Source organism: Podarcis vaucheri (genome assembly GCF_965113315.1).
Source record: "Podarcis vaucheri genome assembly, chromosome: 18".
Classification (NCBI taxonomy): Eukaryota; Metazoa; Chordata; class Lepidosauria; order Squamata; family Lacertidae; genus Podarcis; species Podarcis vaucheri.
In genome coordinates this window covers 8,765,720-8,790,564 of record NC_138756.1, presented here as the reverse complement: position 1 = coordinate 8,790,564, position 24,845 = coordinate 8,765,720, and the positions used below count along the sequence as shown (strand labels likewise).

Here is a 24,845-nt window from a genome sequence, read left to right as displayed (position 1 = left end):
ATGGCTGTGGTTCCTGCACTCCAGGTGGGTTGGACTCATAGCTGTCAACGTTTCCCTTTTTTACAGGGAAATTCCCTTCTTCCGAATAGGATTCCTCGCAAGAAATGGGAAATAGTTGACAGCTATGGTTGGACTAGGGACGCGAGTGGCGCTGTGGGTTAAACCACAGAGCCTAGGACTTGCCGATCAGAAGGTCGGCGGTTCGAATCCCCGCAATGACGGGGTGAGCTCCCGTTGCTCGGTCCCTGCTCCTGCCAACCTAGCAGTTCGAAAGCACATCAAAGTGCAAGTAGATGAATAGGCACCGCTCCGGCGGGAAGGTAAACGCCGTTTCCGTGCGCTGCTCTGGTTCGCCAGAAGCGGCTTAGTCATGCTGGCCACATGACCCGGAAGCTGTACGCCGGCTCCCTCGGCCAGTAAAGCGAGATGAGCGCCGCAACCCGAGAGTCTGCCACGACTGGACCTAACGGTCAGGGGTCCCTTTACCTTTTTATGGTTGGACTGCAAGGCCCTTGGGGGGTCCCTCACAACTCTGTATGATACAGCGGCCGTTGAAAAGGACGGCTTTTACTTAACTCAGGTCTGTTCAGTTCAGAAGAAGAGGAGTTTGGATTTGATATCCCACTTTATCACTACCCTAAGGAGTCTCAAAGCGGCTAACATTCTCATTTCCCTTCCTCCCCCACAACAAACACTCTGTGAGGTGAGTGGGGCTGAGAGACTTCAAAGAAGTGTGACTAGCCCAAAGTCACCCAGCAGCTGTGTGTGGAGGAGTGGAGACGTGAACCCGGTTCACCAGATTACGAGTCTGCCACTCCTAACCACTACACCACGCTGGCTCTCAACGGGTTTCCTGCTAAATCGGGAGTCAACCCGGCACAGCTCACGGCGCAGAAACCCGAAATAAACCCAGCCAAATTGGTGAGAAAGATCCTTCTTTATTCTACTGCAACAGTTGCACAGAACTGGTCCATTCATAGAGTGATCTGAGAGAGAGAGAGAGAGAGAGAGAGAGAGAGAGAGAGAGAGAGATTTGCCCGGGGTGGGTCATAGGATGGAGAAAGGGGTTGGTGAAAAGCAGAAATGTTTTCCTTTCCTCTTCACAATCTACGGCTGACATGCTAACGAAACCCCCCAGAACAGAAAGCTAAAGATGGGTGTTTTTCTTTAATAATAAAAATAAAAATAAAAATACAGCAGTTATCAGCTAGAGGACACGACACGTCTGGTGAAGAGAATCCATCGAAGAAGGACCGCCGGCGATATTTTTTTTAATTAAAAAAAAAAAAAGCTTTTCCAGAAAACGAAAACATCGAAATGAAAGGGGAGAGGGAGGTCGGGATACGGCCTCCTCGCCTCAGATCACACTTAGATTAGGAGGTGCAAAGGAAGAATTGGAAAACCACCCACCCTCTTTTACACACACCAGTAATTGTACAGATGGAAGGTCTCGATTCCACAAAAAAGTCAGGGGTTTTTTTCAGCATGAGCCCGGATACAGTTCACGTTAGTACAAAGATATTTTTCTTTTTTTTGGGGGGGGGGGAGAGATTAGCCGCAAAAGTGTGTGGGTGTGGGTGGGTGTGTCTTTTTTTTTTTGCCATTTCCCCCCAAACGGAAAGGGAATCGATCACAGTTTAAACATCATTTTCTTTTCCCCACTTGTTGCAACAGAGAGAGAGAGAGAGAGAGAGAGAGAGAGAGAGAGCACATAAATAATAACGGAGAGAAAAAAATGGAAGAAGAGACCCCCCCTCTCTCTCTCTCTCCTGCCCCACGACACCCCCCCCCCGCCGTGCCTCTTTCGCCCCCGCTGCTTTCGCCAACACACACACAAATAAACAGAAATAAATACATGGGCTGCTACAGATCTGAACTGGCTGCATAGTGAAGGGTGGACCAGGAGGAGGAGGAAAAAAGGCAAGCTGTTCATGGAATTGTGTGTGTTGGTGTGCATACATGGTCAACAGACACCCCCCCCACCACAAAAAAAAACCACACAGGAAGCCCCTGTAAATTTTAACACAGAAGACAAGCCAAAAAAAAAAAAAAAGTTTGTTTTAGTTTTTTAAGTGTCCTCATTCATATCCTGGCTGTCTGTCCGGGCGATTTTCCGGGGTGGGGCTGAATTCTCCCCTTCTATTTCCACCTGTTCGGGGTCTCTTTTCTTCGCTGCGTTCTGAGGGGAGCAAGCAGAGGAGAGAGAGATGGAGGGTAGGTTAAGAGAAACCAGGGTGAGATTGATCGCTGATCGGGTTCGGAGCGATTCGTATACACAGGTTCTCGCCCCCCGAAGTAAAGGAACGAGGCGGTTCCCCCACAAACAAGAACGGCAAAGAGGCAAGTTAAATTGGCAAAGTACGCCTCCAACATCCTTAGGGGTCGACCCAAAGAAATGAACCGGGAGGGGTCTGTTTGCTTTGACGGGAGGCGAATGTTACACTCCAGGCAGACCCACCAAAATGAATGGACACAAGAGACTCGGGTCTGTTGGTTTCAGTGGGTCTACTCTGGGTGTAACAGGGACGCGGGTGGCGCTGTGGGTTAAACCACAGAGCCTAGGGCTTGCCGATCAGAAGGTCAGCGGTTCGAATCCCCATAACGGGGTGAGCTCCCGTTGCTTGGTCCATGCTCCTGCCAACCTAGCAGTTTGAAAGCACGTCAGAGTGCAAATAGATAAATAGGTACCGCTCTGGCGGGAAGGTAAACGGCATTTCCGTGTGCTGCTCTGGTTCACCAGAAGCGGCTTATTCCTGCTGGCCACATGACCTGGAAGCTGTACGGCGGCTCCCTCGGCCAATAAAGTGAGATGAGCGTCGCAACCCCAGACTCGGTCATGACTGGACTAATGGTAAGGGGTCCCTTTACCTTTACTCGGGGTGTAACACAGCTGGATACAATTTCAAAGGGTTGTGTGCGTGTTTTGGGGCTTAGATGCATAAATCATTATTATTATCATCGACTTTGTTTACGGGGAGCTTCCCAAAGCACTTTGCCATGTAACAATTCAACTGTTTATATATACAGTCGTACCTTGGATCCCTTGTGAGTCAAACGTTTTGTCTCTCGAACGCCGCAAACCTGGAAGTGAGTGTTCCGGTTTGCGAACGTTCTTTGGAACCCGAATGTCCGGCGCGGCTTCCGATTGGCTGCAGGAGCTTCCTGCAGCCAATCGGAAGCCGCGCCTTGGTTTTCGAACGTTTTCATCCGTTCGACATCCGAGGTACCACTGTATGTGTGTGTGTGTGTGTGTGTGTGTGTGTGTATATATATTCAATCACTGTACCACTGTGTGTATATATATATAATCAATCGCTTTTAAAACAACGGTATGTACAAAAGAATTGTAATATAAAGAGAGCAGAGAAAACGACAGCCCACATACAGAAATCAATTCGGAACCAACAGGAATAAAGTTCTCATAAGGTTTATGGAAAGAAGGGCAGCTTTAGCAAGAGCCCCAAACAGAACAGATGTGGTCCAGGAGCGTAAGGCCAGGGTAGGCAGGTGGTGGCGTACAAAATGAGGCTCTGTAGCCTTTTCCTACCACCCACCTTGCCGGGGACCTGAACGAAACTTTGAAGGCCTCCCTCCCTTGCTGGGAGATGCTTTTGGAATTAGACAAGATTGCGCAAATTGCTAGCAGAACACGTTCCGTACCTTTTTGTCCCACTGCTGATGTAGGTAACGCAAAAGTATGTTCGTCTTTTCTGTTACTATAACTGTTGGAAGAGAGAACCGGGGAAGGGGGGAGATAAAGGACATTATCACAATAAATTTCTTTGTTTTAAATGGCCGTATAGTTTTACACATCACTTGGGAAGGCAGGAGAACTAGGGCCAGCGTACTGGAAGAAGCAAAGATCACCGGCGTTGAAGCAATGATTCTTCAACATCAACTTCGTTGGACTGGTCATGTTGTGCGGATGCCTGATGATCGTCTTCCAAAGCAACTCCTCTATTCCAAACTTGAAAATGGTAAGCGTAATGATGGACGACAAAATAGGCTTAAAGACTCTCTCAAGGCAAATCTTTAAAAATGTGGGATAAACACTGACAACCGGGAATCACTGGACTGCGAGCGCTCCAGTTGGAGAACAGCCTTTACCAAAGGTGTCGTGGGTTTTGAAGACACTCGAACTCAGGACACAAGGGAGAAACATGCTAAGAGGAAGGCACGCTTGGCAAACCCTCACCGGGATCAACTCCTGCCCGGAAACCTATGTCCCCACCGTGGAAGGATGTGTGGATCCAGAATTGGCCTCCACAGTCACTTACGGACTCACTGTTATAAGCGTGTTCATGGAAAACAATTTTATTCAGCTACGAGGGATCACCAAAGACAAAGATATGGGAAAGGGTGTGCAGTTTTTAAAATCTATTTATAAAGACATTTATATATGCTGCTATTATTCACAATTGCCTTGTGACAATAAACCACATAATAAAAGCCGTGCAGAAAGTTAAGGTTAGGTAACTATTGCGGAAAGATATACTTTGCTGCCTGCATAAGGCTAGCAGAAATGGAAAGTTTACAGCAGGCACTAGCTGAGAAGCTGCCCGCAGGACCTTGTGGCAGAGAGTTCCATAGGGGGCCAACGACACTAAAGGCTCAGTTTCTTATAGCCAAATGAACCTCATCGGCTTGGGGAACGACCGGCGGCGTTCCTGCAGGTGATCTCAGGTGATTGAGCGGCAAGGCAAGCGCTCGCCGCCTTCTCAAAAATTGCATAGCCCAGTTCTCTTTTACACTGCCTGTGTCCCTACTGGAGTTCCTGTACCCCGTCTCCCAGCAACCCTGATGGCCATCATGACCAATGGTCAAGGGCGACGGTGGAAGGGGGTGCCCAACAAGATCCGGAGGGCCACAGATATTTCCCAAATGGAAAGCTCAAGAAAAGAGGAGGAGCGAAAAAGCCAGTGCTTACTTTGTTCTGACGGATATTCCCGCGTAGGGAGGTATACTGATGGCCTTCTGTTCTGTAAATTGAAAAAGAAGGAGAGAATGAGATTTTTTTGCATCAGAGAGAGATCTTTGCGGTTCAACCATCATCTTGCTGATGACCCACATTGTCCCGGTAACTTGGTTCTTCTTGAAGTTACTGGCCCACAAGGGCAAAAACAAAACTACAAACAAACCTCTGCCTGCAAAGAGCTTAACAGATTAAAAAATAAAAGGTCCCTGGGGTCACTGTGCCCCTGAAGGACCAGGTGCACAGCCTGGGAGTCATTTTGGACTCACAGCTGTCCATGGAGGCAAAGGTCGATTCTGTATCCAGGGCAGCTGTCTACCAGCTCCATCTGGTATGCAGGATGCAGTGGCGTAGCATGGGGGGTGCAGGGGGGCCCAGCCGCACCGGGCGCAACATCGGGGGGGCGTTCGCACTCGCAGCTCTCTGCCCCTACCTGGCTCACTCACTCTCTCTCACTGCAGTCCTGGCTGTGCGAATCCGATCCGAGCCGCTGGGTCGCCGCCCACTGTGGAGGGGGTGGGTGCCAGGCGTGCGGTGCGGAGAGAGAGCGAGGGACTATCTGGGGGAGGGACAGTGCAGCGGCCACCCAGCGCAGCGCTGAGCGCGGGAGAGAACCACACCAGACCAGACCAGGCAGCAGCAAGAAGAAGCTGGCAGCGGCGGCAGGTTAGGGGTTAGGGGGCGCAAATTACTTGCCTTGCCCCGGGTTAGGGGGTGCAAATTACTTGCCTTGCCCCAGGTTAGGGGGCGCAAATTACTTGCCTTGCCCCGGGTTAGGGGGTGCAAATTACTTGCCTTGCCCCGGGTGCTGACAACCCACGCTACGCCGCTGGCAGGATGAGACCCTTCCTGCCCGCAGACTGTCTCACCAGAGTGGTGCATGCTCTGGTTATCTCCTGCTTGGACTACTGCCTAGCGCTCTATGTGGGGCTACCTTTGAAGGTGACCCGGAAACGACAATTAATCCAGAATATGGCAGCTAGACTGGGGACTGGGAGTGGCCACCAAGACCACATAACACCGGTCCTGAAAGACCTACATTGGCTCCCTGGACCTTTCTGAGGACAATTCAAAGTGTTGGTGCTGACCTTCAAAGCCCTAAACAGCCTCACCTCAGTAGATCTGAAGGAGCGTCTCCACCCCCATCGTCCAGCCTGGACTCTGAGGTCCAGCTCTGAGGGCCTTCTGGCGGTTCCCTCCCTGCGAGAATTGAGGTTACAGGGAACCAGGCAGAGGGCCTTCTCGGTGGTGGCGCCCGCCCTGTGGAATGCCCTCCCATCAGATGTCAAGGAAATAAACAACTATCTGACTTTTAGAAGACCTCTGAAGGCAGCCCTGTTTAGGGAAGTTTTTAATGTTTGACCTTTTATCGTGTTTTTAATATTCTGTTGGGAGCCACCCAGAGTGGTTGGGGAGACCCAGCCAGATGGGCGGGGTAATAATAATACTATTAATACTAACACTACTACTACTACTAATAATATCATTGTTATTATTCTAAGTCCAAAGATCCCAAAGTCAGGGCTGTAAGCAAGCTCTGGTTAGGGAAGACCTGTTGAAATTGACAGGCCCAAGTTAGCCATGCTACTTAATTCCAACAGGTTTACTCCTGAGTATGGGATACGATCCTCACAGTGCTATTATTGCTTTAGTTTACATTCTCCTTTCTCCAAAGGAGCCTCGCTGCACGATATAAAAAAAAAAGCAGGAAAAGAAAACCAGGACAGACCTGTTTCAAAATGTCAGCAATCCAAATAAGTTAGTTTTTCAATATCACAGGCGTTATACCATTCTGAATTCATCTTAAGCTACCAATCGATACCAGCTGGTTAAATTTCAGAAATGATAATTAATGGTTTAATGCGGATCAATGAATGGAGTAGTAATCCTCACTTAACAATATTGGGAATGTTATCTAACGTACGAGGAGGAGTTAACAAATGAGATCGCTATGAAATTATAAGCAGCAATTAGGGGTAATTCTGGACACATCTAAGAAGGGGGCAGGAAGTCAATTTTTTGGAAACAGTTGTATAAAATTTGTTATGGGTTTGTTAAAAATGTGGAAAGTCGTTAAAAATTAATCTGGCAAGAGATAAAAACAGTTGGTTGTCATAATTAAAAAATGGAGCCAGATATGATAAGCACCCCCAAAGCAACCAGATATGAACAATAACATAACCAGCGGTACTATCCAAAGTGGTATAAAAACTGACAAATTACCGTATTTTTTGCTCTATAAGATGCACCAGACCACAAGACGCACCTAGTTTTTGGAGGAGGAAAACAAGAGGGGAAAAAATCTGAATCTCAGAAGCCAGAACAGCAAGAGGGATCGCTGCGCAGCGAAAGCAGCAGTCCCTCTTGCTGTTCTGGCTTCTGGGATAGCAAAAAAATACGGTAATCACATAATTCTGCCTCCCCCGAAAGCTGGCAGCAGCTGGGTTGCATCCTACGAAGAGCTCAAAAACCACATCTCATGAATCCTAGAAGGGAGGATAGACTGCGGTTTCATTAACGCATTTTCTGACAACAGGCTTATTTACTTTGCTTCTGATTTTCAAAGATTTCACCCCACTTTCCCACTAAAAACCACACAGGCCTGTTTCTCCAGGGAATGGGAGCTTGCAGACAGTTTGAAAGATGAACCGTATTTTTCGCTCTATAAGACGCACCAGACCACAAGACACACCTAGTTTTTGGAGGAGGAAAACAAGAAAAAAAATATTCTGAATCTCAGAAGCCAGAACAGCAAGAGGGATCGCTGCGCAGTGAAAGCAGCAGTCCCTCTTGCTGTTCTGGCTTCTGGGATAGCTGCGCAGCCTGCATTCGCTCCATAAGACACACACACATTTCCCCTTACTTTTTAGGAGGGAAAAGGTGAGTCTTATAGAGCAAAAAATACGGTATTTTGCTAGGATATGTTTCTCCTAGACACCTTCCTGTAGACGTTCCTTCTAATCCGGCAGGAAAACGCCAGGGTTTTCTGACGGGCAATCACGCCGCTGCTTACAGGCAAGCGGATCTCAAGAGGCTGCGTGTCTGTGCTCTGGGAGACAGAAGATCTCGCCAAGACTGTAAGACGCTAGTCCTCATGGTTCTGAATAAAGGGCTGATTCCAACAGGAAAATAGGACAGGACCCAAGTTTCTGCATTTTTAAAATATTAAGCCGATGCACACTCAGTTTTTACACACATAAACATGAAGGCACAGATGAACTGTGAGGTCAGACTCTGCCCGTAATTTCTGAGAACAGAGCTGTAGATTTGAAAGCCATTTGTGTCTTGCTGATTTAAAAAACAAGGCAACCTGCTTATGATACGGATATTCTATTTTTGTTCGTTCCCCTCCGCTGCCCAATTCCTACAGACAGATAGCATAATCCATTAATTTATAATCCATTATTTTGCCTCTGCCTTCACCCAAAAAGAAAGCAGTGCCTAACCTGGTAATAACAGAATAAACGATGTAAGGAGGGAGCTGCAACGCAAAATAGGAAAAGAGGTGATAAGGAAAGACCTAGCGACTTTAAATTTCGAGGATCTTGCGGGTGCAATCTCAGAGCCTCTGTCTATAAACTTTGCGAATTCTTGGAGAATGGGAGGGGGGGGGGGTTCCTGCAGAGAAATGTTGTCTCTCTTCAAAAGCCCAGGCAACTACTGACTTGTCAGCTTGACATTAATACTGGGAAAGGTATTACTGTAATTCAACAGTCGGTCTGTGAGCGCTTAGAAAAGGATGCTATGACTACTAAGACATAGCATTATTGTTTAGTTGTTTAGTCGTGTCCGCGTCTTCGTGACCCCCTGGACCAGAGCACGCCAGGCACTCCTGTCTTCCACTGCCTCCCGCAGTTTGGTCAGACTCATGTTTGTAGCTTCAAGAACACTGTCCCACCATCTCGTCCTCTGTCATCCCCTTCTCCTTGTGCCCTCCATCTTTCCCAACATCAGGGTCTTTTCCAGGGAGTCTTCTCTTCTCATGAGGTGGCCAAAGTCTTGGAGCCTCAGCTTCAGGATCTGTCCTTCCAGTGAGCACTCAGGGCTGATTTCCTTCAGAATGGAGAGGTTTGATCTTCTCGCAGTCCATGGGACTCTCAAGAGTCTCTTCCAGCACCAGAATTCAAAAGCATCCATTCTTTGGTGATCAGCCTTCTTTATGGTCCAGCTCTCACTTCCATACATAACTACTGGGACCCAAACCAATGGATTCAAGTTACAAGAAAGGAGATTCCGACTAAACACCAGGAAGAAATTTCTGAGGGTAAGAGCTGTTCACCAGTGGAACTGACTCCCTCAGGAGATGGGGGGCTCTATAATTCCTTAGGGGTTTCTAAACAAAGGTTGGATGGTCTCCACTCCCATCGTTCTACCCGGACACTGAGGTCCAGCACTGAGGGCCTTCTGGCGGTTCCCTCGCTGAGAGAAGCCAAGGTACAGGGAACCAGGCAGAGGGCCTTCTTGGTGGTGGCACCCTCCCTGTGGAACGCCCTCCCACCAGATGTCACAGAGAACAACATCTACCAGACTTTTAGCAGACATCTGAAGGCAGCCCTGTTTAGGGAAGCTTTTAATGTTTGATGTATTACAGTATTTTCATATTTTTTTGGAAGCTGCCCAGAGTGGCTGGGGAAACCCAGCCAGATGGGCGGGGTATAAATAATAAATCATTATTATTATTAATTGTCATGCATGATTTAGTTGAGATTCCTGCACTGCAAGCGGTTGGACTAGAAGATCCACAGGTTCCCTTCCAACTTGACAATACTATCATTCTATGAAATCGGGCAAAAATGGAGTGTCTTAGTAGGAGATCAATTCTGGGTTCACCCCCCCCCAAAAAACTGAAATAACCAGGACCCTGAACCCTCGAAAAGACTCTCTGAAAGGACCTCAAGTGAGACTCTTTGTTGGATCTCAAGAGCTGGTACTCACCGACGCTTTACATACAGAATCTGCGTGGAAACGGCTGAAATTGCTTTTATTGTAGACAGGCAAGCCTTTCAGAAAATCAGCCTGGAATGAAGCAAAACAGAAAGGAAAGTGAAACCACAGACAGGCTTTTAAGCAGCAAGCGTCTTTTGCTTTTCTCTTTCTGGACTCCCGTTCTCATCAGCTCCATTCAGCGTGCCACAAATACAGGAAGCTGCCTGACCCTTCGCAGCCCTTAAGGACTAGAAACTTGATCCCTCCTGCAAAAAAACCCCTTAATTTTAGCAACGTATTCATATTAGCATTATATATATATAGGTAAAGGTAAAGGGACCCCTGATCATTAGGTCCAAGTTGTGACCGACTCTGGGGTTGCGGCGCTCATCTTGCTTTACTGGCCAAGGGAGCCGGCGTACAGCTTCCGGGTCACGTGGTTAGCATGACTAAGCCGCTTCTGCAGCGCACGGAAACGCTGTTTACCTTCCTGCCGGAGTGGTACCTATTTATCTACTTGCACTTTTGTGCTTTCAAACTGCTAGGTTGGCCGGAGCAGGGACCGAGCAACGGGAGCTCACCCCGCTGCGGGGATTCGAACCGCCGACCTTCTGATTGGCAAGTCCTAGGCTCTGTGGTTTAACCCACAGCACCACCCACGTCCCTCTCATTATATATATATATGTTGCCCCTAAACAGTAAGTTACTAGTCTTCGTGGTTCCAAATATAGTCAAAATAGGAAGATGCCTTATATAAAGCCCTAGGTTCAAAGTGCCACATCTGCAATGCACTGGGTAGCTTAATAATAATAATAATAATAATAATAATAATAATAATAACAACAACAACAAAATTTTATTTATACCTCGCCCTCCCCAGCCAAGACTGGGCTCAGGGCGGCTTAATTGGTTAGAGCGCAGTGCTAATAACGCCAAGGTGCGATTCCTGTCAGGGACAGCTGCAAATTCTTACATTGCAAGGGGGTTGATGATGATCGCCAGGGTCCCTTCCAACTCTACAATCCTGTGATTTCTTCTATGATCTAGGCAGGCCTCACCACAACCTATAAGCACCCCTGAAACAGGCAGCCGACTCACCCAACGCAGAATCCGCTAACCTCTCCCAGAGGCATATTCTTGCTGCACAGAAACCATCCAGACCAAGAACAAAAAGTGTGGCACAACGGTTTGGGTGACCTGGGTTCAAATCCCCACTCAGCAACACAAAGCTCACTGCGGCGACTTTGCAGCCAGTTGCTGCCTCTCTCAACCTAGCTTACCTTTCAGGAAACCTGCTCAATGGTCGCCCCGAACCCCCGTGTCCCCCCCATTCCGACAGCAAAGCCCGAACCTTTGGGAAAGCAACGTTTTCCAGACACCCCACATGCAGGTCTGGGGTCACCCCAGCCTCACTGACGGATGCTTTTCCTGTCCCCCAAAATTTGCACCTCCTGCCCTATAAGCTCATTAAGACACCCCCTAGTCCCCACCCCGGCTTTCTTCACATAGCAACCCAACAAGGGTGCTTCTCTTTCCCCCCACCCCAACTCCAGTTGTAAGAAAGCCCCTCCCTGATGGAAGGGGGGTGGGACGGGATGGGGGAGAGAAGCAGAAAAAGGACCCCCCATGGCCCCCTCTTTTTCCTCATCAGGCTCCCCCCTCTGCCGCTGACCTGAAAGCACCCCAGACTCCAGTCTGCCTCCCTGCCCCACAGATGAGACACCCCCCCTGCTTAGCCCCACCAGTTAGTAATGCAAAGCACCCTAACCCCACTGGACCCCCCCCAGCCTCAGTGCTGCCCCCCAAAGCACATCCTCCCCCCAAAAAAAACAGAGACCCAGGCCTCCCCCCCTTGCAAGCCTGAGCACAGGACCCCCCCAGCCCCACACATGAGACACCCCCCCGCTTAGCCCCACCAGTTAGTAATGCACAGCACCCTAACCCCACTGGACCCCCCCAGCCTCAGTGCTGCCCCCTAAAAGCACACCCCCCCAAAAAACAGAGACCCAGGCCTTTCCCCCTTGCAAGCCAGAGCACAGGACCCCCAATAATAATCACCCCCAGGCCCCTTTCCAGAGCCCCCTGCCCCACCTTGGAAGCCTGTGCACAGGACCCCCCCAGCCTCCCTGCCCCACAGATGAGACACCCCCCCCCCGCTTAGCCCCACCAGTTAGTAATGCACAGCACCCTAACCCCACTGGACCCCCCCAGCCTCAGTGCTGCCCCCTAAAAGCACATCCTCCCCCCCCAAAAAAACAGACCCAGGCCTTCCCCCCCCCTTGCAAGCCTGAGCACAGGACCCCCCCAGCCTCACTGGACCCCCACCAGCCTCAGCGCTGCCCCCTAAAAGCACATCCTCCCCAAAAAGAGACCCAGGCCTGCCCCCTTGCAAGCCAATGCACAGCCCCCCCCCAATAATAATCACCACCACCCCCCAGGCCTCTTTCCAGCGCCCCCCTCCCCCAATGGGACCCCCCCACCTTATTGAGGCTCCCCTCCCCCCTCAATGAGCCCCCCACCCTCCGCCCCGCCCCCCAAGGAGGCCCCCCCACCCGTTGGGGGGGCTCCTTCCCCCGGGGGAGGGGCCTGCGCGGGGCGGGCGGCCGCCCACCTACCATCTTCCCCCTCCAGGCGCCTCCTCAGCAACTTCTCGCCCCCCCCCCTCCGGCCGCCGCCGCCTCCCCGGCCCCCCTCCCACAGCGAGGCCACGCCCTCCGCCGGCGCCCATTGGCTGCCCCCAGGCGGAAGCGGCATCGCCATTGGCCCGCGCGGCTGCCGCTCCGAGGGCCACGCCCCTTCCCCACCCTCCCTCGCGCGCGCCGCCGCCGCGGAAAAGGGAAGGCGAGTCAGAGGGAGGGAAGGCCGGATGTGGGTGGGCGGGGCTTCCGGGAGGGCATGCCGGGAAATGGAGTTTCTCCAAGAGGCCTGGGTTTTTAAAGGGGCCGCGGCCGCAAGAGCAAAGGGCGGGAGTCGGCTGGTGGAGGCAGCTGCACCTGACGGGTTCCTGCCTGCAGAAGCGGCTGCCTAGGCAAGAATCTGGAAGGCGCTGGAGGAGGCAGCTTCACCTGACGGGTTTCTGCCTGCAGAAGCGGCTGCCTAAGCAGGGATCCGGGCGGGGCTGGAGGAGGCAGCTGCCCCTGACGGGTTCCTGCCTGCAGAAGCGGCTGCCTAGGCAAGAATCTGGAAGGCGCTGGAGGAGGCAGCTTCACCTGACGGGTTTCTGCCTGCAGAAGCGGCTGCCTAGGCAAGAATCTGGAAGGCGCTGGAGGAGGCAGCTTCACCTGACGGGTTTCTGCCTGCAGAAGCGGCTGCCTAAGCAGGGATCCGGGCGGGGCTGGAGGAGGCAGCTTCACCTGACGGGTTTCTGCCTGCAGAAGCGGCTGCCTAAGCAGGGATCCGGGCGGGGCTGGAGGAGGCAGCTTCACCTGACGGGTTCCTGCCTGCAGATGCGGCTGCCTAAGCAGGGATCCGGGCGGGGCTGGAGGAGGCAGCTGCACCTGACGGGTTCCTGCCTGCAGAAGCGGCTGCCTAAGCAGGGATCTGGGCGGGGCTGGGGAGGCAGCTGCCCCTGACGGGTTCCTGCCTGCAGAAGCGGCTGCCTAGGCAAGAATCTGGAAGGCGCTGGGGATTTTATCCAGGCATGGAGGCGCAATGCTGTGGGGCTGGAGGGTTTCTGCATAAATCACCTTCCTATGTACCTATATGCCTGTTGTCTTTGTCCATGGAGTTTTCTTGGCAGCGATACTGGAGTGGCTTGCCGGTTTCCCCAGTACAGTGGTACCTCGGGTTACATACACTTCAGGTTACAGAAATAGTGCTTCAGGTTAAGTACTTTGCTTCAGGATGAGAACAGAAATCGTGCTCCGGCAGCGTGGCAGCAGCAGGAGGCCCCCATTAGCTAAAGTGGTGCTTCAGGTTAAGAACAGTTTCAGGTTAAGAACGGACCTCCAGAACGATTTTAGTTCTTAACCCGATGTACCACTGTACTGATGTATGGAAGTGAGAGCTGGACCATCAGGAAGGCTGATGGCCGAAGAATGGATGCTTCTGAATTCTGGTGCTGGAGGAGACTCTTGAGAGTCCCATGGACTGCAAGAAGATCAAACCTCTCCATTCTGAAGGAAATCAGCCCTGAGTGCTCACTGGAAGACCAGATCCTGAAGCTGAGGCTCCAAGACTTTGGCCACCTCAGGAGAAGAGAAGACTCCCTGGAAAAGACCCTGGTGTTGGGAAAGATGGAGGGCGCAAGGAGAAGGGGACGACAGAGGGCGAGATGTTGGGACAGTGTTCTCGAAGCTACCAGCATGAGTTTGACCAAACTGCGGGAGGCAGTGGAAGACAGGAGGGCCTGACATTCTCTGGTCCAGGGGGTCACGAAGAGGCGGGCATGACTAAACAACAACAACATTGTTCCTATATGGGGCGTTAGGGCAGACCTTGTCTTTCTTTGGTCCCCATCATGCACTCAGCTCTCACCTGCAGCTCCTAGCAGCTGTCAACACACAACAGCGGCCTGCACACCAGGAACAGCTTTGACTGGCTGGCTAAACCAGGGGAGGGGAGCTGATGGGTCTCAAACCCTGGGTGGGTTAGGGGCTTGCCCTGCATGTGGAGACAGGCTCCAGCAAGCGGAGTGGATGGGACTAAGAAGGGGTCCAAGGGTCAAGCAGGGAGTTTCTGCCGGGGCTACTAGAGGAAATTGAGGGACATTTGTGGTTCGTCCACCTGGGAATGGAGACCATCCGGGAGAAGGGAGACTCTGATCCCAAACCTCTGTTGCCTTGAGGGACATTTTGTGCCCCTGCACAAATGCGGAGCGGAGTCCCTAAGGCGATTAGATGGCGCCTCCCTGGAAAAGACCCTGATGTTGGGAAAGATGGAGGGCACAAGGAGAAGGGGACGACGGAGGACGAGATGGTGGGACAGTGTTCTCGAAGCTACCAGCATGAGTTTGACCAAACTGCGGGAGGCAGTGGAAGACTGGAGTGCCTGGTGTGCTCCGGTCCAGAGGGTCACAAAGAGTCAGACACAACTAAACAACAACAACAATTTATTTGCTTTGCAGAAAGGCGGGAAATAAATCTCCATTCCTGAACGGCAATGACACCTACGAAAGTTTCCGGTTTCGATTCAGCTGACAAATCCCCATAGAAAAATCATTGGCTTCCAATCCAGACACAGACATTGCAGAAATGGAAGAGCTTCTGTTCCAGTTTGTGGTGCGCAAGACTCTTTAGCGCGTTATAGCAAAATGAACCGGCTTGAAGCTTTTGATGCAGGGGGTGTTTTTTTAATGGGTCAGAGACTTCCTGCCTTTCAACATCCGTCGGAGGATCACCTCGATGCCGCTGCGAGTGCGGATGCGCTTGATCCAGCCGTGCTTATGTTTCCTCTTGAGGTTTGAGGGTTGGTACTCATTGCCGCGGGCTTTCGTCCGGATCTGTTGGCAGCCCCATGGCGTCACCAGCTGAGGGAAACTCCGGCAGGCAGCTGCTGGCTCTGGAGACAGCGGCACGGAGAAAAGGGAACTGATCCCACGCCGGTAAAGCACAGCAGCCGAAATCCTCTGCATGAGAAGGAGGGATCTGGGGGTGGAGTGGGGGGGAGAAAGAAAAGAGAACTTTTTGCTTCGTTTGTTCAGGTTTCATTACGACAGACAGTCCTGGTTTTGTGTGTGTTGAGTGTTATATTTTTATAAGCATACACTTCAGTTAAATCTTTTCATTTTGTGTCCCGCGGCGACCTGGAAGTACCGGAAAAGGGTTACTTCCAGGTTTTGCTGCTCGCACATGCGCTCAAAATGATGTCACGCGCATGCGCGGAAGCGGCAAATCGCGACCCGTGCATACAACGGTTGTGTTCTGTTCATGTTGCGGGTCCCGTTCGCAGAGGTACTACTGTATAAGTTTTGATGAGGACGTTTAGGTCTCAGAAAATGGCTTAGACCTCCCTCTCCTCTCCAGGCAAGAAATGCACTCTGTACATGCTCAGAAAGTACACTGTTTGCAGGGGGAAGGAAACACAGAGATGTTCCACCAGGCCTTTGGCTTAGAATCAGTTTGATTCCCTCCCCCTCTTTCTTTTTCCTTTCTCCTCCTGTGAAAAGCCTACACCTTAATGTTTTAATGTTGTCCTTTAATCTTTTTTAAAATTGTATTTTAATCAACTTGCTTTTATTATGGGTTGTTAGCCGCCCTGAGCCCGGTCTTGGCTGGGGAGGGCGAGGTATAAGTAAAAAATTATTATTATTATTATTATTATTATTATTATTATTATTATTATCATGTTCACAGGTATTCTGCGTATGCTCTGGTGCATATTCGCACTCTGGAAGTGGAAGGAAAAGGCCCTGCCCAAGGAACACCACGTCTTGCCACATGGCTTTAATAGATAAGGGGCACTCTGTGCATGCACAGGGGCTTCAACCCCCAGGGGCAGTTCTGCGCATGCGCAGAAGCTTCAATCACTCTGTGCATGCTCAGAGGCTCCCAGCACAATTCAGGCCTCCCCCTCTCTCTGCTGCTGCTCCGTCCGAGCCCTTACCTGCCTCCTGCCAAGCTGACCATCTTCTCCTCGTCCCTCGCCCCGTCCTCTCTCTCCAGAAACGGAAGCGCTCCTTTGGCCCGTGACGTCGCACCAATCAAAATCGAAAGATTGGACCGGAAGAGGCGGTGCGCGTCCGCCGCTTTGCATCCTGGGTAGCGTAGTTCTTTTTTCCGGCGGAGACGCGCTTCTCGGCTTCGACCAATAGAGGGCGGCGTCTCGTTGACGTCGGGAAGAAGGAAAAACACCTTGGCCCCGCCCCTCGTGACGCAACACGCAGGCGTCATTTGAATGGCCCCGCCCCCCTCAGCCGTACTATTATGAGTTTGGCCTGTGACGCGCCTAGCAACAAAGAGGCGGGGAGAGAGAATTACCCAGCATTCTTTGCGCGCCTTATTTATTTATTTATTTATTTATTTATTTATTTATTTATTTTATTATTATTATTCCTTATTTCGGGAGATACACATAGCAGGCTGCTATGGATAGCAAGAATTATGTAATTATTTGGAAAAAAATGTAATAGCGACGCTGTTATCCAGAGGGAAAACAACACTTCCCAGCGTGCTTTGCGGCAAGGCGCTTGCGCACTGCACGCCAAAGCGAACCGAAAAGAGGCTTTTTGGCCCTCTCGAGCTGCCGTACATGTAGTCTTTCTCTACCTCTTCCCGAGGAATTAAGATTTCTATACTGTATAAAACTTTGTTAAGGCGTATAAATGCCACTAAACGCATAAGTACAACCGTGTGATTGATCAATATAGACTGAAATATTAAAAAAATAATAAATAAAAGAGTTGCACAACATGGAAAGAAGAGTATATAACCACATGAAATATAAATTGGGGTCAGTTGTTGCATTCAAGTACATAAACAGAGTAGACCCATTGAAAATCACTGGGCACAGCTAATATAACTCCGTTAATTTCCACACGCTTAATATATACCGTATATAAAAAGAACGATAAATTAGACAACATGATGCTCTACGACTAAATGTACGTCCTATAATGAATATAGCTGTTTATGCTAAATTAACTTGTTAATCAAATCTGCATCCAACCCTTTGGAATTAATGGATTCTACTGGTTTATTTAAGGGACGCGGGTGGCGCTGTGGGTTAAACCACAGAGCCTAGGACTTGACAATCAGAAGGTCGGCGGTTCGAATCCCCACGACTGGGTGAGCTCCCGTTGCTCGGTCCCTGCTCCTGCCAACCTAGCAGTTCGAAAGCACGTCAAGTGCAAGTAGATAAATAGGTAGCACTCCGGCGGGAAGGGAAAGGGCGTTTCCGTGCGCTGCTCTGGTTCGCCAGAAGCGGCTTAGTCCTGCTGGCCACATGACCCGGAAGCTGTGCGCCGGCTCCCTCGGCCAATAAAGCGAGATGAGCGCCGCAACCCCAGAGTCGGCCGCAACTGGACCTAATGGTCAGGGGTCCCTTTACTTTTACCTTACTGGTTTATTATTATTTATACTCTGCCCATCTGGCTGGGTTTCCCCAGCCACTCTGGGCGGCTTCCAGCAAGATATTAAAATACAATAATTCATCAAATATTAAATATAATTTAGTATTAAATATTATTTATCATTTCCCCCAATATTTTTTTATTGGTTTTCACATTATAAACAAACACATAAAAGAAACAAACATACACCATAACCTTATTAAAAATTACAATTATTAATTATTCAATAATTATTATTATTATTTATTATTATTTATTATTATTATCGTGATTATTATTATTATTATTGATTATTATCCTGATTATTATTATTATTGATTACTATTATCGTGATGATGATGATGATGATTATTATGTTGTTGTTGTTGTTGTTGTTGTTGTTGTTGTTGTTGTTGTTGTTGTTGTTGTTGTTGTTGTTGTAGAAGACAGCATGCCCTCCCCTCCCTTAGTTTAACCCAGCGTGGGATAGAGACAGGGGGGAGAACTGTGGGGACTACGTTTCCCGGCGTGCTTCGCGGCAGCGCGATGACGCCACGGGGGGGGCGGAGCGAGCGCCGGAGGTTCTCCGCGCCAGGGTCAGGCGGAGGGCGTGGAAGGCGTGGCACGCGGCGCCGCATAATCTAGGCATGAGGGGGCGTGGCCGGGCGCCTCCGCCTCCTCCTCCTCCTCCTCCCTCGGCGGAGGTTCCCAAGATGGCGGCGCTGGCGGAGGGGGGCTACGCGCTGTCGTGCGGGCGGCTCGGCCGCGGCACCCGCGTCTCCGTCTTCCACGTCAAGCTCACCGACTCGGCCCTGCGCGCCTTCGAGGCCTACCAGGGGCGCAAGGTGGGTGGTCGCGGGGGGGGAGGGGAGGGGCGGGGCTTCTGTGGGGGGGAGGGGAGGCACGACCCCCCCCATATATATATATAGGCCTTGGAGGGGACCCCCCCCACCACACACACTCCCTCTCCTCGTGTCATTATAATGGACGGGGGAGGAAAAGGCCACCCCCCATTAATGTGGAGAGCACCCCCTTTTTAAATAGAGGACCCCCTTTTTAAATAGAGGACCCCCTTTTTAAATAGAGGACCCCCTTTTTAAATAGAGGACCCCCTTTTTAAATAGAGTCCCCCCCCACCACACACACTCCCTCTCCTCGTGTCATTATAATGGGCGGGGGAGGAAAAGGCCACCCCCCATTAATGTGGAGAGCACCCCCTTTTTAAATAGAGGACCCCCTTTTTAAATAGAGGACCCCCTTTTTACATAGAGGACCCCCTTTTTAAATAGAGGACCCCCTTTTTAAATAGAGTCCCCCCCCACCACACACACTCCCTCTCCTCGTGTCATTATAATGGGCGGGGGAGGAAAAGGCCACCCCCCTCATTAATATGGGGAGCACCCCCTTTATAAAAAGAGACCCCCCTTTTTAAATAGAGTCCCCCCCACTCTCTCTCCCTCTCCTCGTGTCATTATAATGGACGGGGAGGAAAAGGCCACCCCCCTCATTAATGTGGGGAGCACCCCCTTTTTAAATAGAGGACCCCCTTTTTAAATAGAGTCCCCCCCACTCTCTCTCCCTCTCGTGTCATTATAATGGACGGGGGAGGAAAAGGCCACCCCCTCATTAATGTGGGGAGCACCCCCTTTTTAAATAGAGGACCCCCTTTTAAGTAGAGGACCCCCTTTTTAAATAGAGTCCCCCCCACTCTCTCTCCCTCTCCTCGTGTCATTATAATGGACGGGGAGGAAAAGGCCACCCCCCTCATTAATGTGGGGAGCACCCCCTTTTTAAATAGAGGACCCCCCTTTTTAAATAGAGTCCCCCACCACCACACACACTCCCTCTCCTCCTGTCATTATAATGGGCGGGGGAGGAAAAGGCCACCCCCCTCATTAATATGGGGAGCACCCCCTTTTTTAAAAAATAGAGGACCCCCTTTTTAAATAGAGTCCCCCCCACACTCTCCCTCTTCTCGTGTCATTATAATGGACGGGGGAGGAAAAGGCCACCCCCTCCTCATTAATATGGGGAGCAGCCCTTTTTTAAAAAGAGGTGTTCATTAATATGGGGAGACCCCCTGTTTAAAAAAGAGGTGTTCATTAATATGGGGAGCACCCCCTGTTTAAAAGAGAGGTGTTCATTAATATGGGGAGACCCCCTGTTTAAAAGAGAGGTGTTCATTAATATGGGGAGACCCCCTGTTTAAAAAAGAGGTGTTCATTAATATGAGGAAACCCCTTTTTTAAAAGAGAGGTGTTCATTAATATGGGGAGCACCCCCTTTCTCATCATAACTGGGGGAGAGGGAAGTGATACCCCCCCTCCACACACACTCCTCATTAACAGGAGAGGGGGACCCCTACTTCCTGTATAGTGGGGGACCCCTGTTAAGGTAGGGAAGGAAAGGGGGACCCCCACTTCGTCACTAGAGAGGAGCATCTCCTTAAAAAAACAAAACTGGACTCCCCTTTTTAATAGAGTTCCCTTCCTCATCATAATTGGGGGAGAGGGAAGGGGGACTCCCCTCCACACCTATTGATAGAAGAGAAGGACCCCCACCTCATGTATAGAGGGAAGGGAAGGTGGAACCCCACTTTGTCACTAGAGAGTAGCCTTCCCCCTCAATGAAAAGGCGACCCCCCTCCACAAACAATCCTCATCAATAGGAAAGAAGGACCCCCGCTTCATGTATAGTGGGGAACCCCCATTAAGGTAGGGAGGAGGGTACCCCCTCAATTCATCACTGGAGAGTTGCTTTCCCCCTCCTTAATGTAGGGGAAAGGAGCCCCCCCTTATCAGTACAGTGGGGGGCATTGTAATGGGGGGGGAGCGAAGGAGAACGCTTCCCACCTTAGAGAAGGGCCTGGGGACAGACACCCCTATATATTTACGGAGGGAGGACTGTCTCTTATCACCTATGGAGACCCCCCTCTTATAATGGGGGAAGGAAAAGGGGACAGCCCCCCACCTTATGAACAGGCAAGAGAGGACTGAGACCCTTATTAGTATGGGAAAAGGGGGGCAGAGGGACCCCCACATCAATAAATGCCCCTTTTCTTATAACAAGGGGGTGGAAAAGAGGAGAGAAGTATAATGAGGGAAAGAAAGGTGGTCCCCCTCATTGTTTAGAAAGGGAGGGGACAGTGAACCCCACTTTTTAAATGGGGTCATCAAAGGTGAGAGCCCTCCTTTATTTCATAAATATGGGGGGAAGTGGAAGGTGAGAAGTGGCTCCCCCCCAAACCTGTAGGCACAAGATCCCCTACTCTGAATGAGATGGACCCCCCCTTCAAATATATTATGGGTTAGAGGGGGTGGCTACGGGATTGGGGAGACCGATCCTTCCCCCCCAAAAAGGTGAGTCTCAGAAGTGGATTTTGTCCCCCTCCCTCTGTCTGCTCTTCCAAAATTACTCTGAATAAGCGTGGAACACCCCCCCCTTTCATAATTGCATGGGGGGGGTTGTTGGATGAAGTGGGGGTCCCTTTTTCTCCCCTTCCGCAAAAGGGCCATTTTGTAGTGTGATTTCTTCTTCTCCCTACCCCCCACCTCCGGAAAAAGTAACCTGGAAAAGGAGGAAGTTGATGGAGGAGAGTTTGGGCAGGGGGGAGGAGGAGGTGTGTCCTTGGGGTGTGGTGAAATGAGGAAAGACGGAACTCCCCCTCCAAAAAATAAATAAAAAAAAGGCTACTATTGTGAGAAGCGCCCCCCCCCATACACAACGAAAGAGGTCTGGATACGAACAGATCCATGTTTTTGTAATTATGAATGTTTGGTGTTTTTTTGGGGGGGGGGAGAGATGTGACTGTTATAGGACTAAGGAAACAGAGACAGAACTGTCCCCTCCACCAAGCACCTGTCTCTAAAGATCCCCCCCAAAAAAATGGGGACCTGGAAAAAAGGGAACCCCCCTCCCCATTTTCATAGGGGAGCTGTGTATTATTAGAGCATGATGTGGAAAGGCAGATTTACAAACCCGCCCCCCATATGTCCCAGCAGAAAATTGGGAGGGTGAGCCCATAGACTGGGTATACCTCTCTCCCCCCACACACACTTTAAATATACCAGTTTGGGTGGTGAGTTATGGGCTTGACTTTGCAATGTCTCAGGATACAAGGAGTTCTCTGTTGTCGCCCGAAAAAGACCAGTGAGCCTGTCCCAGACAGATATTGGGATGGGGGAAGATGGACAGGGCAAACTCTCTCCCCCCCTCCCCCGTTTATAGTACAATCCTAGGCCTGCCTACTCCAAAGTAACCCCCACAGAGTTCTATAGCTCTTCCTCCCGGAAAACAGGTCTAGCATTGGCAAGTTTTGAGTGTCTATATTTGTGCCTCCTCCTTCTTCCTGCCCCCCCCAACCCCCAAAAAAGTCTGCCTTCTGAATGAGAGAAGCCCATTAGTAAGTATTGTACTGGAAAGACTTAAGGTGGAGGTTTTAAATCAATACCCCCCCCCCAATAATAATAATAAGGGACAGCTGAGTGGGGTTCGGACTAAAGACAGGCCCCTCAAATTTATGGAGAATCACTTATATGTGGGGAGGGGAGTTTAAAGGAGGTTTAATGCCCCCCTCCCAAAAAAACCCAGAGCTCAAACCCCCACCCCCCCCCAAGAATGCCATGTCAATCAAAGAGTGGGTCAATTTGGAAAGGGGAGAGACTTTTGGAGGTGTTTTGTAACGACTGACCCCCTCCAAACAGCTTTAAGAAATAAGTGCTTTTTTCCCAAACCCCAGGGCTCTTTACTTTTAATCCATCGTTCGCCACCAATTGCGGCATCCATTTGAGTAACCCGCGCGAAGAGACCCATTTCTCGGTGGCAGGAAAATCAGGGTGCGTGCTCGCTGGACCCATCAATCTTCCTGCTAAGCGGTGGGGGGGGCACCCCGCTTTCTTTGACACGTGGGGCTAGGCTTGGGAAATGAGGGGCTCGGGGAATGGGGCGGGTGCTCTGTGTGGGGTGCCCCATGCTTAGGGGGAAGCTTAGAGCTTTGTGTCCTTAGCTGTGTTGTGTTGCGGGCCTCCGGGTCACACAGGACTCTTCGGCTTGATAACAGAGCACAGCCAGCAGGTTCTTGTCCCCTATTTTCCAGCCCCTCTCTCTCCCCCCGCCCCCAAAATCTGGAGTTTTGGAGAGAGAGGAAGTCGATATTTGGCATCAGTTACAGCTCACCACCCACCTAATCTCTCCTTCCCACCTCCAGCCCGAGAGTCCTGTGTAGCCCAGAAGCTTGCATCCTCCCTTTCTGACCCCCAGCCCCTACCCCCAAGCTGTGCGACAGGTTGAGGCCCGTTCGGGGCTTGCTTTCCAGGCTTTCTCAGGGCGGCGGGGGCAGCCAGTCCCCTTTCCCCCTGGCGAAAACCCTTGGCACCCAGCTGCTTGAGTCTGAGTGTTTGTGCTCATTCTAGGGCGCCACCTCTGAATTGACTTCAAAGGCGCAGGAGGGAGGGCTTGTCTCTCGCTTGCGTCGTGGGGCGAAGGATGGGGCGAGTCTGGCTTGTTGGGCGACCTGGTGAGGGACACGCCAAGCCTAGATTTCCTGGAGGGTTGCCAAACAATCCTCCGGATGTGCTCTTGTGGCGGCTCGGCGGGTGTGCGAATGTTTTGAAACACTCCCTGGCCTCTTAAGACGGACTCGAGTTTTTTCAGCGAGAAATAAAAAGTTTCCGCTCAGCCGGGACTCCTGAAAAATCAAATATTCTGGGTTTAGTTTTTTTCCTTTTTAATGGGCACATTTCCCCTTGCCCGATCCGAGGCTGCCTGCCTGCTTCCCTTCCCTCCCTCCAAGTTGGGCCGGCAGGAACCAGGAGAGGCAAACCTGTTTATCGTTGGCAACCTCAGCCTCCGGTGAGGGCAAATTGGGACCGCGTCCCGGACTCTATTTTTAACGTAGGGTGTTGGTTACACGGCAAGGGCCTCAGCCGAGGGCAGGAGGAGGGTTTGTGCTAATTACACACTGGATGGCATGGCTGCTGCTGCTGCTGCTTCTTCGTTACAGCAATTGCTTGCTAATGAGTGTTTATCAGCTGCAAGAGACGGCAGAGCGAGGTTGCAGAAGGCTGCTTTCCTCTGCAACCCCGGAACATGACTTGCTTGCCTGTGCGGTTTATTTTTCGGTGGGATGCATGTGGAATGAACAGGCCCGCTTTCGTAACGGGGACAAGTGTGGGATCCTACCCCCTCCAGCACACAAACCTTAAAATGAAATCGCAGGTGTGTATTGAACGAGTGGGGGCAGAATGCCCGCTCTCTGGAGACCAAGGAAATGGGGTCGTTCTGCTGTTCTCAGCCTGTTTTGAGGCCCCCTAGGTGGAGCCAAATCGTTGCTTAGGAATCAGCAACACCGGTGTCCGGCGTTAGAAATTAGCCAGGAGCCAGGCGCGCTTTGCTACTGGCGAGGGTTCCGTTTGCCACCGCGTGGCGAACACAGTTAAAAAACCTCTTCCTTAGTCCATTTTTAGTGCCATTTCCATTTCCACTGTGTGTGTTTCTCCTTCTTGATAGCAAATTCTTGCAAAATAGGGTTGCCGTACGTCCGGAATTCCCCGGACATACCCAAAATACTGCAGCCGGAAGTAGCGTCTGGGCGAAAATCGGCTAAAATAGCTCAAAAACGGCATTTATTATTTTATTCCAACCCCCTGGCAAACAGACATTCTGTGGTAGTGACCGTAACCTAGATTTTTTCTGAGTTTCCAACGCTGGAAGGGACTTTATAACCTCTCAAACCTCTGGCCGCACTGGCCCAGTATCACACAGATTTTGCAGGGTCTCGAATCCACACCCTTGCTCCTGGGGTTTGAGGAATCAGGCCTGTCCAGCCCAGCACCCTTCCTGTCTTCGCAGTGGCCCACTGCGATGCCCGCGATGGGAAGCCTGCTCCTCAATGGGAAGGCTTCTCCTGCTCTTGTTCGCCACCAAGGTAGACTGGCTGTGTCCATGGAGGCTCTGTTGGAA

General features: G+C 50.8%; 3 protein-coding genes and 1 long non-coding RNA gene across 5 annotated transcripts in view; 1 reads left to right on the top strand and 3 right to left on the bottom strand.

Moving 5' to 3' along the window:
• Window positions 1-24,845, bottom strand: part of LOC309523094 — a 58,122-nt gene that overhangs the window by 2,787 nt on the left and 30,490 nt on the right. The window lies entirely within an intron of this gene.
• Window positions 1,181-12,600, bottom strand: DDA1 (DET1 and DDB1 associated 1). The gene is made up of 5 exons (XM_082206824.1): window positions 12,514-12,600; window positions 9,908-9,988; window positions 4,928-4,979; window positions 3,661-3,722; window positions 1,181-2,179 (listed from the first exon to the last, which is right to left on the bottom strand). The coding sequence occupies exons 1-5, from the start codon at window positions 12,514-12,516 to the stop codon at window positions 2,069-2,071; spliced, it is 309 nt and encodes a 102-aa protein (XP_082062950.1). The 5' UTR covers window positions 12,517-12,600; the 3' UTR covers window positions 1,181-2,068.
• On the bottom strand, window positions 14,932-18,534 carry MRPL34 (mitochondrial ribosomal protein L34; the record flags this gene model as incomplete). Its single annotated transcript, XM_082206900.1, has 3 exons — window positions 14,932-15,483; window positions 16,442-16,783; window positions 18,404-18,534. 3 exons carry the CDS (start codon window positions 18,532-18,534, stop codon window positions 15,189-15,191), a joined length of 768 nt encoding a protein of 255 aa, XP_082063026.1. The 3' UTR covers window positions 14,932-15,188.
• Window positions 18,563-24,845, top strand: part of ELL (elongation factor for RNA polymerase II) — a 47,514-nt gene continuing 41,231 nt past the window's right edge. The window contains exon 1 of one of the 2 annotated variants that reach the window (XM_082206409.1): window positions 18,563-18,730. In XM_082206409.1, the coding sequence (XP_082062535.1) occupies window positions 18,599-18,730 (132 nt within the window). In that variant the 5' untranslated portion in view covers window positions 18,563-18,598. The remainder of the gene's footprint in view (window positions 18,731-24,845) is intronic. The other variant, XM_082206410.1, reaches the window with a different exon arrangement.

Coding starts and splice junctions, on each gene's coding strand:
- DDA1 (XM_082206824.1), bottom strand. Junction 3,723..4,927: donor GGAATATCCGTCAGAACAAA/GTAAGCACTGGC, acceptor CTCTTCCAACAG/TTATAGTAACAGAAAAGACG. Junction 2,180..3,660: donor ATCAGCAGTGGGACAAAAAG/GTACGGAACGTG, acceptor TGCTCCCCTCAG/AACGCAGCGAAGAAAAGAGA.